The following is a 12,988-nucleotide window of genomic DNA, read 5'->3' on the forward strand; positions in this document are numbered from 1 at the left end:
TGTGTGTGTGTGTGTGTGTGTGTGTGTGTGTGTGTGTGTGTGTGTGTGTGTGTTGCTCAGTTAGTATAATCTGTGGTTTTATAATGGAGATTACCACTCGCACCCTTCTGAACATCCATCCCAGTTGTCTGACTTCGCCCCCCCCAATGTATCAGCAAAACACTAAACTTTGACCTCCTTGTGACTCAGTGTGTGTGTGTGTGCAGAAGATACACACTTTGAGCATGGAAGTACATTTGGTTCCAGTACCAAATTGGTTCCAATTGTCATCCGCTAATCCAGGGTTGGGTCCTCCTTGGGGAATTCCAATGCCTTCCCAGGCCAGGGGTGGAGATTCAATCTCTCCACCTAGTCCTGGGTCTTCTCCAGGGCCTTCTCCCATCTGGACATGCCTGAAAAAAGTAGCAGCTCTACTTTGAGCTCCTCACGGATGACTGTGCTTCTCACCCTATCTCTAAGGGAGACGCAAGCCACCCTCCTAAAGAAACCCATTTTGGACACTTGTACCCTGGATCTCATGACCCAGCCTTCATGACCATAGGTGAGGGTAGGAATAAAAATTGCCAGGTAGATTCAGAGCTTTGCCTTCTGGCTCAGCTCTTGGGGTACGGACTCATTCCCTACCCAGAGTAGGAACTTCATTGGTTTCCTGTTAAGAACCAGCCTCAGATTAAGAGGTGCTTTAGAGAAGAGCTGTTCCGCTGTTCCACGACCAGGACGGACTCTTGTGTTCCTCTTCATTTCCAGCACCTTGGAGTAGACTTTACCAGTGAGGCTGAGTGTGATAACCCTATAATTGGCACACACTCTCTGGTCCCCCAATTTAAACAGGGGAACCACCACCCGGGTCTGCCACTGCACTGTCCCAAACTTCCACACAATGTCAAAGAGGCGTGTCATCCAGGACAGCCCTCCACACCCGAGCTTTCAGCATTTCTGGATTCTGATTTAGTCTATATTCTTCCAAACAATCACACTCAAAACCTGAGTACTACAAACTGTACTTCAGCAGTGCAAACATAAAGTACAACACGGTGAGTATCTGTGTTTGTCACTCTAGTGCGGTTAGACTTAAAGCTTCTGATGGAAAACATTAATTGTAATAATAATACATTTATTTTATAGCACTTTTCTAAACAGTCAAAGACACTGTACAGTTTTAGTTTACGAAACAAACAGGTCGGCAAAGAAAAAGACGTAAAAACAGTGAAAGTCTGTTAACAGGAAAAAAGAAGTTCGAAGAGTTGAGTTTTGAGGGTCTGTGTGAAGGATTGTAGGGTGCTTGACTGTTTGATGTGGTCGGGGAGGGCGTGCCAGTGGGTGGGCGCAGCAGCTAAGAAGGATTAACCCGGCCCGAAAGACGAGAAGAAGGCAATGACATCACTTCCTTCTCAACATGCTGACTCATCAAACATTCAACACCTGTTCCACTCAACTAATGGAAGAAGAAACATGAGACACACACAGAAACACACACCTTGGTGGGCAGGTGATTTAAGCATTTGTTTCTACTCTAAAAGGTTTTTTAGGTTTCTTTAGAGGAGTATGTAGGGGTAAAGGTGTGTCTTAATTTCTTTATGTCACCTTCACATTAAGGACACTGTGACTTTATGCGAACAAATAAATCAATAAATGATGTAATCATAACAGCTCTTCACCCATGCCCACACACATATGTAAGCATGTTGTTTGTGATTTTAGCTTAGCGTTTAATACAATAATCCCCCACAAACTGGTCCAAAGAGTGACTAGGGCTGGTACAGATCACTGTGCTCATGGACACTAAGCAACAGACCCAAAAATGTCCGGAATAGAGGTACCTCCTCAACTCTCACAGGAGCACCACAGGGGTGTGTCCTTGGCCTCCTCCTCTACTTCCTCTTCACACAATTGTTCTCCTATTCATCCCTTCAACACTCACTTATCTTATATCTTCTCATTTAACCAAAAGACAACAAGAGAGAAGAAATGTTGCCACTTTCCTTTTGTTTCATTTGTATCACTGTGTATGGAGATATTTACAAACAGGAAACAACCTGGATGAGGTCTGTCTGTCTGTCTGTAAATATGTTTATCTATATGTCTGTCTGTCTGTCTGTCTCAGAGGTGAAACTCCTTACAACTTCCTGCAGTCTCACAACTAATGACTAGTGTGTACGTGTGTGCATGTGTGTCAGTGTGACCTTCACAACCTCAGTGTGCGTGTGTGTGTGTGTGCGTGTGTAATACCTCAGAGAAACGAGTCGCAAGGAAACACTTCATCACTGCCGTCCTATTTACACACACATTTCCTCGCACACGCACGCACACTCACACACTCATTCACTCTTTTAATGCCCAATTTCCTAACCTCGCTCCTGGGCCACTAATTGCATTTTTGATGATAATCATTCGATCACATTTCATTACTGTCATCACTTCCTCTTCATCACATGATGGGAAATTAATTAAACTTCCTTACACAACACAGGGTGCAGGTGAAGAAACACACATACACACAGGTAGCTTCATAAATCACAGCAGACAGAATGGGAGTAATGAGGTGGCTAGCTGTTAGCGCTCTGGGAAGGCACACGCACAGTACTCCACATACTGCAATACTCTCAGTACTACTGTTAAAGTGACAGAAAAATCTAATCTCTGAGGGAACACAGCAGTTGCACAACACAAGTAGTGTGTGTTCAGTGTCATCAACAACAAAACTACTAGACAAGCAGAAAACATAGTGGAGCAGTGATTGGCCTGGAATCATGATTTCACAGAAACACTGATTTATGAGTTCAGAGTTCTAAAAGAAGGATTTTCTTTAAGTAATATAGTTACACATTTCGGAAAATAAGCTTTCCTGCTTTCTAGCCGAGATTTAAATGAGAACCTGGAGCCAGGAGATGATAAGTTTTAACAAAGACAGGAAACACTGCTTCCTGCAAGAAAACTTGTTGTAAAACTGCAACTTGTCGTTTTCACAATTCAGCTTTTTGTACAAATTAAATAAACATGATATAACATGCTTATCGGTGAGCTTTAGAGGTGTCAGCAGGAGGATTCTGTTAGTACTAAGCTATAGTGCATACTTTCTGTTTCCCCCATGGGGAATTCTAACCAATGACAACTACACTTTTTGAGCATCCACATGATGCAAGTCTTTGGTGATCGCGTACCATCCCCACACCTCCTCCACAAATTTGCTAACAGCGTTTAACCCTTCAGAGGATTAAAAAAAACATGACAGACTCTTTAGAAGAGGTATTATCTTGTAATTTGCACGTCATCTTTTTCTAAAGCTAAACGCTGCTATTGTCCTTTCTCAGCTGTGAAGTAAAACATATCACTTAAGCCTCTATGCACGAAAGTCACCGGACAACACCATTTTATAAACATAGCCGTACTGAAAAATACAGAGAGGTGTATGAAGCTGACAGGCTTATTAGCTTTGTATCAACACATTTGGAAAATGGCTTAAATGTAATAGGCATTAATATAAAATAGTTGCACACTACAGCTTTACGATGTAACAGTGATGTATTTGCTCTTTTAACTGCAATACAGTTCTTATGATGAGCTCATCACACCTGTCAGTCCAAGTGCACACACAGTTGGCATGTGTGTGTGTTTTTGTGTGCTCTCTGCAGGTTTCCAAACTGATCTGTCCTGACGTAACAACATGCTGCTTCTCAATCTGCCCACTGCTGAGTTTTGGCACACACACACAAACGCACACACAACACACACTCACACACACACACACACACACACACAGTGTTTAGTAATACTGTCATGTTCTATAAATAGGTAAAATTGATTTGCGTGGGGGAGAACAAGAGATTGTGTTACAGTATAGGATAAATGTACTTTTACTGTCGACTGGACAATGCTAAATAAATGCTGTTGGAGTGGACTTAAAGCTACACCCACACCACACAAATTATGTTAAGGCATCAAAACTACTGTTACATGACTGGTTAATTTTAATATGACCATTTTATTTAACACTGTGGAATGATGACTGGTACAAGACCATATCGGTTAAGGCACCAAAACAACTTGTTTATGGATTAAAAAAAAAAATTGTGGTTTGGGATAAAATTTTAGGACACAAACACCTGTCCTGTGGGTCCCATCCACCACACCAACCTCTTCCAAACGCATATGTAATACGGGCACTAAAGATTGTTGCCTTACAGTAACAAACAATGTGGGGCTTACAGTAGTAATTATGTTGACTACATAAGAATTACAATGCATTTATGTTCATAGGTATATGTATGAATGGTGAATGAGAACAGCCTGAACAACATCCTATTATAGTTTACCTGCAGGTTACTACAGTCTAACGGGGTGTTGGTACAGTAACAACCAACTAGGACAATTAAATGGCAGGTTAGTGCTGAATAATAATACAGTCTAACAGTGGTGGTTAATATGGTCTAGTAGCGGGTTAGTAATGACTAGTAGGTAAGGTCTAACAACTCTTCCTGTCGTTCTATCTTTTGATTGGGCATTAAGCTCAGTGTGATTGGGTTTCTTGCCACAGAAGACTTTAATTAAGTTGATTAGTGTTAATTAGACTCATAGACGCCTGAGACACACAGACTGAATGTCCAAACATCCGAACAAGGGAGAGAAAGAAGGAAGAAAAGGACAGAAAAGATGAAGGTCTTGTTCATTTTATAGGGGGCTGCTGGAGAGATGGCAGGTCACAAAGGAAAAGTAGGAAAAATGCAGTTAGAGGTAGGAAAGAAAGGGAGGAGGTATTATAGGAGGAAAATCAGTCTTCTGGTGTGTTTATGTGCAATCTGCAGGGGGCGCTACAGTCCCGATGATCGGGTGTCACTATCAGACTGACTAACACACTCACACATGCACGCACGCAAGCCCATGCATGCATGAACACGCACACAAACACACACACACAAAGAAAGCCGGTCATACTGTCACACATGTGATAATTAACAACATCTCTGTGACAGAAAGAGAGACAGAGAAGAGAGAGAGAGAGAAACGCACGCTCGCACGCACACACACACGCGCGCACACACACACACACACACGCGCACACATACATACACGCACACACACACACACACACACACACACACACACACACACACACAAACACAGAGAGAGAGAGATAATAAAGCATGTTCAGAACTCACATAAGATTATACTGTCTGTCTGTTTGTCTCATTTTAAAGGAGACAGTTATACTGTAGTATTTCTTTTGTATTTGATTAGTTTTTTTTAATTATTTGATGTATATAGCCTAATTAAAGACGGCAGGTCAAACCAACTTTTGCAAAGTTTGTGGATTGCTGGATTGAAACTGTTTTAAGAATGAAACACATTAATAAGTAGATTTGGAGAAAATTACAATATACTGTGAGTCAGACCTGCTGTTATCTACAGAACAAACTGTGGTTAATTTTATTAAAAAACAATACAGATCAATAAAACTGAGTATAGACGCACAAACAAGGAAAATCGACTATTTGATTAATTGACAAATCACAGCTTTATAGTCCAGAAAAAAACTGAAACTGAAAATGATAAAATACTAAAAGACTATGAGATATAAACTAGAAACCTTTATTTAGGTAAAAGAAGTAATACCACACTATAAAAATACTTCTTTACCGGTAAAGTCCTGCTTTCAAATTAAAATACATAACTATTTACAGCAAAATGTACTGAAAAATTAAAAATAAAAGTACTCACTATGCAGAATGGACAGCTATCCTACTTATTTTACAGATTCACATCCTACATACGAAGCAGTTTATTTAATAAATTAAACATTTTACTGCAGTATTTATTCTACTTTTACATGAGAAGCAATGTTAATGCTTCCGCCACCACTATAAGTGCAATTGTTATGTTCTTTACCTGATTATTTCCACTTTACTTTTGTATTACTTTACTTTTACTTTGTACTCCACTATTTACCTGGCAGCTGTAGTTTGCTGGGTAATTTCTTTTTAAAGTATTTCACTACTTTTAGCTTATGTAGGCTAGATGATCATAATACCACTGTGTCTAGTACCTGTTTTTTTTTTTACTTGATTATTTCCATTTACTTGTATAGAGTACCTATTCTTTACTACCCTACATTTTATAATATATAGTAGGCCTAGGCTACTTTTTACTCAAAATCTGCACAAAATTAGACCATAAAATCGATTATACATTTCATGGATTATTTTTCATTAGAAAATGTAACAAAGAAATACAAAACACAGACAGACATGTCTTATAAAACCATAGGGAAGACAGATAGAGGTGCAGGAAAGCGGACATTTAAAAAGTGAGACAGATAGAAGCAGCCTGGAAGTTATCCGGACAATTAAAAACCACCGGACAAACAAGACAATCTTTGGAGCTATTCCGTCCGTTTCGTAACCTCCATATGAAAAGATACAAGAAAGACAAACAAGTGGAGGAAGAATAAGTACAAGAACAGGAGGATAAAGAAGAGGAATAAAAAGAGTGAAAGAAGATGAAGAGAAGAAGAAGAAGGTGACTTACCGGAGGAGGAGGTGATGGATGAAGAAAGTAGAGTCTTGCAGGTTTGAAGCGCTAACTCAACACACAAATAACAGCAGCCAATCGTTAATCAATAATCAATCAAACAGGTGTCCGTGCGTCCAGTTTGATTGAGCAGTACATCGATCGTCTATCTATCCATCCCGGACACTCATCAACTGTCGGAGCGGTGAAGAACCGCGCACTGTTAGTATAGAGCGGCGGAACCGCGCATGCGTCACTCAAAAACAGAGAGAGAGCGAGAGAGAGAGAGATATGTTTATAACGTTCCTATTACGGGTTATTGTGTACTGTCAAATATCTGGACAAACTGTATTTTTATGTTCTGGCAACGTACTGAAATGTTTGTGCCAATAAAGCCTCTTTGAATTGAGAGAGAGAGAGAGAGAGAGAGAGAGAGAGAGAGAGAGAGAGAGAGAGAGAGAAAGGGGGGGGATTAAATTGCATCCAATTAACAAAAAAATTGGATGACTTTTTAGAGGAAGAAAATTTGAAAGCAGCTCCTACCTCTGTGTGTGTGGGTTTGTGTGTGTGTGTGTGTGTTCTGGTTGCTTTGTTTCCAGGTTTTGTTTTTGGCAAAGAGAGCAGGGAAAATCTATTTTAAAGTTCTAAAATATTGGCTGCAACACAGGCATTGTTCTTTACAGTAATACTTTTACCTGTTTCTGTCTGTATTTACTGTCAACTCACCTGTTCAAGACTTCAGGACGATCACTTCACATTTCCACATCTCCTCTAGCCAGAGCTGAAACTCTAATAGAAGTGGTAGGCTTTTCAAATACTTTAACTCAAGCAATAGTAATACCACAGTATTCAAAAGCAGTTATAAGTAAAAGTCCATCCAAGTGGTTGCTACACATTGGTGGTGTTAGAGAGTAGTGTCCCCCCCATTGCTTTGAGTGTCTATAAAAAAGCACTATATAAATGTAATTATTATATATATACATACAGTATATGTATATAGAAAATAATTACATTCACATAGCACTTATCAGGCTATTAGACTACAAAATTGATTATAGTCTAATTTCACTACCAGATAATTTGATAAAGTATTGTATTGTTGTTTACTTCTGTCCTTTACTGCCTATTCTTTGACTGTTCTATAGTGTCTTTTTAGGAGCATGGAGTTCAAACAGACAGACGGACAACATGATGTCAGACAGCTGAGACATTCCACACAACTGCTCTGAGCGAAAGACATCTGCCGTGTGTCTCTCTAAAGCTCAGAAATGTTGTCAACCTTTCAACCAACCCAGAGCAGGATAGAAAACTCCTGGAGCTGAGCAAACTCTCTTAAAGATAATTCTGGTAACATTCTGTATTTTTCTTGCGGTCAACAAATCCCACAAAAAGACCAAAACCAATAATGAATCTTAATTACTAACAATTGTTATGTCTTCTTCAGCTGTGCCATATACCTCCAGTGTTGTTCAAAACCTATTAAAAACACATCCGGTAGCCACTCTGTTGCACTGGGTGACAGGTTTGCTGCCAGAAATACTTACTAAATGTGTAATAATCCGCCACTAAAAATAGTCCCGACAAATGCACAAGCCTCATTCTATAAATTCCCACTTAAAGATTGTTCATAACCTGCTCGGCAAGCAACAAGGTTAGAAACTAACATGGTGTAACATTTAGCAGTTCAAGAGTCAGATATTTGTCCATCAGGAGTTTATAGAGCTAGAAGAGATAGAGAACACTGACTCTAGAATAATTCTAATGCTGCCTTGTTATTGAATGCGTAAACAAGCAACTGGTTGCCAACATGTTTAACATATCAACTGTGTGAGGGGATAATATGTCAGTGGTATGTTCCCACTTGTTTCCGGTGCTTCAAGGTCTGACTATATCATTATTGAAGCTTTATGACATTTACACTTAGTGAAATATTCAAATCCAAAGACTTAAAAGGAAAACTTTCACATATATCCGTTTGTAAAAAAAAATCAAATTCAGGATTACATGATTGCCATCTTTAAAAACTTTGGGTCTATACTAGAATGTAATACATGAAGATCATCTTCTCAGTGATCCTCCACATCTCTCCACTTTGTCCTGTATTAATTTTTCCACTTCTCACCTCTATCCCTCTCTCTCTGGGCCTTGCTTTGGTTTCCCAGAGTTCCTTGCAGCTCCCAGGTCCCAGTGGATCTGTTCTGGCATTTGCTGTCGCAGCAAACCAATCTGGTTCCCCTTCTCCTCAGGACAACCAGCCAATCACAGTCCAGCACTGCAACGACCCACTTACTCTCACACACACACACACACACACACACACACACACACACCATCTGACCTTGAACATCACATCAAGGTTGTACGAGGATACAGAGAGAGAGAGAGAGAGAGAGAGAGAGAGAGAGAGAGAGAGAGTGTGAGTGTCTGTGGCAACAGACACAACCGGGAGGAAGCTGGGAGGCACTCAAACCCGTACAAACACACACAAAGATGATAAAAACCAGTAGATACGCACACAGATTTAATAATCGCAATATTCGATAGAAGCTAAAATTGGCATGGCTTCAGTGTGTTCCGAGGCGCTTTTTTTGACCAACTCTGGGAGGTAGTCAGTCCGACTGCCCTTTTTGTTGAAAGTCGGCCGTCAGGTTGGTGTGTCAGAGACTTAACGCATTGAACGTTTTAATTGAAACAGCTGATTAACGTGTGCTTGTTGCCCAGTGAGGTACTGATGTGCTCATCTGTTGACATTTCGGAATGCCTTTCTACAGTTTGACAAACGCACGCCTACATGTGTCATTAGTATGAGAAAAGATTTTAACTGATTCGGACTTTGACATAAATATCTCAATGCTGGTTGGACTCGGGTCGGGTTCGGATCCTGCTCTGCCGGACAATAGTGAAACAATAGTGAACACATCCTGCAACTGCAACATTTTAAGATAGATGCGGTTGTTTTTCTGGTCAGACAGCAGCTTCCTGCGACCGCACAGTCAAATAAAATACTGAAACAGATTAGAAAACATCTAAAGCATCTTTAATGGGTTTTTTTCTCGCATTTATCAACAAAATCATTATTAGAAAATACAGGTAGACAGATTTAGACAGCGAGAGACAGGTGAAGAGAGACAGGTCCCAAATCCAAAACAACAACATGATGAGGTAAAGAAGCGAAGGATGACAGAACAGAAGAAAAAGATGTCAGTCCATCACTGCTGCTTCAAGAGGGACAAAGAGTTTTAACTCCTCCTCCTCCTCTCCTCTCTATCTCTGTTCTCTTTATTCTTCTCTCTATCCCTCGGTTTCTCTGGCTCCCTTTCCTTCTCTCTCATCTTCTCATTCTCTCTCTCCCTTGCTCGCTCTCTCTCCCTTTCTCTTCCGCTGTCTCTCTCCCTTTCTCTTCCGCTGTCTCTCTCCCTTTCTCTTCCGCTGTCTCGCTCCCTTTCTCTTCCGCTGTCTCGCTCCCTTTCTCCGTCTCTTTGTCGGCCTTGAACGTCCATTTTTTGTCTCCTCTCCTCCACCTGCTGCTCCTCTTCTTCTGCTCTTTCGTCTCGTCTGCTATGGCGGCCACCCTGGCGTGCACGCTCACGCTGCTCGGTTTCACGTGTGCGGCCACGCTCTTCCGCCTCACGTGCGCGGCCACGCTCTTCCGCCTCACGTGCGCGGCCACGCTCTTCCGCCTCACGTGCACGGCCACGCTCTTCCGCCTCACGTGCACGGCCACGCTCTTCCGCCTCACGTGCACGGCCACGCTCTTCCGCCTCACGTGCACGGCCACGCTCTTCCGCCTCACACGTGGGATTATGCCCATTCACCTCACGTGCGCGCTCACGCCCATCCAACTCCCGCGCGCGCTCACGCCCGTCCACTTTACGTGTACGCCCCTTTCTGTCCTTCCTCGCCTGTTTTTCGTTATCACTGTCGTCGTCCTCCTCCTCGTTTTTCTTGCGTCCGGCTCGCTTCTTGTCTGACTGTTTGTCCTTCTTTTTCTTGTCCTCCCCTTTCTTCTTCTTTTTCACCTCGCTTTGTTCTTTACTCTTTTTCTTTTTCCTGTGTTTTCCGTCTGGATGACCAGGGAAAAAAAGATATAGATAAAACAAATATAAAATTTCAGGGCGCAAAGATACAGAGCAGAAAAACAACACCAACATGCTATGAAATTCACTCTTAATAAATCAATATGGATGTACCTGAACTGCTGGAGGAGTTTGAGGAGGAGGAATCTGATTCGCTGGAGGAGTTGGAGGAAGAGGAATCTGATTCGCTGGAGGAATCGGAGGAGGATGAAGAGGACGAGGAGGATGAAGAGGATGAGGAGTCAGAGGATTCCACTTCCTGGTTCTGAGTCATGATCATCTTGGGAGCGTTCTTCAAATGTTCCCTTAACTCGTCCCTGAAAGAGAGAGAATTAAGTGTGAAATGTTTGTATGCACACAATATTCATGTAAAGGTTTGGACAACATTTAACAGATTTGTTATAGAATTAAAGAAATTCATATCAAAACTTCACAAAGTTACCCCGAACATTTCCCCTTTACGGTTCTTTGAATTCAGACCTTCTTTGATTAGGTCTGTGAAGTCTAAAAGAGGGTCTCTGCAAAGTTCACCAAGTTAAATGTAATACTTTTTCAGACCATCTAAACACCAAATAGAATGCTATTTAATACCGGTTTCATTTAAGCCATAGCTAAAATTGATACTTGCCCATTATGAGAGCACAATTCAATGTGCTGAGGGAACTAATTTAAATGCTTTTCAAGACATGGAGATAAAGCAGCAGATTACTGGTCATGTTTATGGAATGAGATGCTCAAGTGTCCACAGAGTTTTGCCCTCAGCGTAGTGTGTGCATATACAAACATGAATTTATGTATGAATATATGTTCCTTACGTCAGTCCTCCCAGTCCAATAGAAGTGAAGAAGTTGATGGCGAAGCGAGTGTTTCTGGGATTATCGCGAGGAAAAAGACCTTCAAAGAACGGCTGCAGAGTCCTGTAAAGCACAAACAATAATTCATACTTTACTGTCCTGTGTGTGTGTGTGTGTGTGTGTGTGTGTGTGTGTGTGTGTGTGTGTTCATTCGTACATGTCTTTGAGCCTCTGATTGAGTCTGGGGAGGCCCATGTAGGCACAGAGCTCCTGGAAGAGGATCTTCACAAAGATTCTGCTGGACGAGGTCGTGGTCTCCTCACTCATCCTGACACACTCCAACACCTGATGGTTATAGATTAGATTAGAAAGAAGAACCAGTGTCATGTACGTAAAATCTGAGTTCATGAGGTTGTCAGAAGGAAATTATGTCTGTGTGTTGCTCTTACACTCCAGGGCACCGAGTCTGTGTAGAGCAGGTGAGCGAACAGTCGAGCCACATTCCTCAGTTTGTTGGTCTCCAGTCGGTGAATCGTTTCGTATTGCTCTGCAAAAATCCCCTCAAAACTCTCCATGTACTCTTTCTTCAGCAGACAAAACCTCTGTACACACACGCAAAACAAAAGATGTCAATTTGTCCAGTTTAAACAATTACATGACTTTGTGCATTGCGTCAAATGTTTTTGAGGACTAACACATGGCTGTTGATCTACTTTATCACATTATTATTATTTTATGTAAAATATATATAGAAGGACTTAATAAAAAACTCTATTTTAGGGGTTTTGTCTAAGTGCACATTCACACTGGAAATAGACAATAAAATTCATATGCACCGATTAGTGCTAATGAAAACAGTTCTGTTTTTGATGAACCATAACTGTGATAAGCACCACACACTAAATTTCATGCATTTCCAGTGTGTCAGAGTATAAGCAAAAATCTCAGGAAAGAAATCTTAAAACCTGGACACATGATGTATCCCAGACTATCTGACATGATAGAAACCACAAGAAGGAAGAGAGAAAATGTTTTTTGTCTCACCCCGGCCAGCAAACCAAAGAACTTCTCGTATGTTCTCTGTTGAGCGCAGCAGTCCAGGATCATGTTACACAGCTCCTTCTGTTCACACAAATAAAATGTTGAATTAAAACACACACATTTATATAAAAATCACACATTTAGGTTCAAATCTTGTTGATCTGTTGATGTAAAAAACTGATTTAATGCAGCAGTTTTATACTTTGATAACAATTATTTTGTGAAGTTCACTTTTCATTTTAAAAGCATGAAATATCTCATCACACAGACTGACTGCTTGTTCATGTCCACGCTTCTCAACCAGCTGTGATCGATTTGGATATTTCTGAAAGGTTGGTGTTGAATGAGATTAAAGTTTAAATTATGTAATTATGTGACTGAGAGCAGCAGCCAGGTGTGAAATCCTAGAGATGGGTTACACCTCCAATCTGAGGGAACACAACGGCTCCAGATGTTGTGTGTGTGTGTGATGTGAAGAGAGCAGCTGCGATGGCATGTCCTCAGATATCAGCGATGTTAGTGTCACACACACACACACACACACACACACACACACACACACACACACACACA

General features: G+C 41.1%; 1 protein-coding gene and 1 long non-coding RNA gene across 9 annotated transcripts in view; one reads left to right on the top strand and one right to left on the bottom strand.

The window, feature by feature from the left end:
- Positions 1–316: 316 nt before the first annotated feature.
- The window catches only part of LOC117952352, a 19,556-nt gene continuing 6,884 nt past the window's right edge, over positions 317–12,988 (top strand). Inside the window, exons 1-2 of the long non-coding RNA XR_004658395.1 lie at positions 317–327; positions 12,806–12,809. This is a non-coding gene — a long non-coding RNA (uncharacterized LOC117952352). The remainder of the gene's footprint in view (positions 328–12,805; positions 12,810–12,988) is intronic.
- cwc22 (CWC22 spliceosome associated protein homolog) overlaps positions 9,520–12,988 on the bottom strand; it is a 12,626-nt gene continuing 9,157 nt past the window's right edge. For 6 of the 8 annotated variants that reach the window (XM_034884557.1, XM_034884558.1, XM_034884553.1 and 3 more), the window contains 6 exons: positions 12,419–12,496; positions 11,824–11,976; positions 11,592–11,719; positions 11,396–11,497; positions 10,695–10,897; positions 9,520–10,567 (listed from right to left, as the gene is read on the bottom strand). In XM_034884557.1, coding sequence (XP_034740448.1) covers positions 9,744–10,567; positions 10,695–10,897; positions 11,396–11,497; positions 11,592–11,719; positions 11,824–11,976; positions 12,419–12,496 — 1,488 coding nt within the window. In that variant the 3' untranslated portion in view covers positions 9,520–9,743. The remainder of the gene's footprint in view (positions 10,568–10,694; positions 10,898–11,395; positions 11,498–11,591; positions 11,720–11,823; positions 11,977–12,418; positions 12,497–12,988) is intronic. The other 2 variants (XM_034884560.1, XM_034884559.1) reach the window with 2 other exon arrangements.

Source organism: Etheostoma cragini, chromosome 11, assembly GCF_013103735.1.
Source record: "Etheostoma cragini isolate CJK2018 chromosome 11, CSU_Ecrag_1.0, whole genome shotgun sequence".
NCBI lineage: Eukaryota > Metazoa > Chordata > Actinopteri > Perciformes > Percidae > Etheostoma > Etheostoma cragini.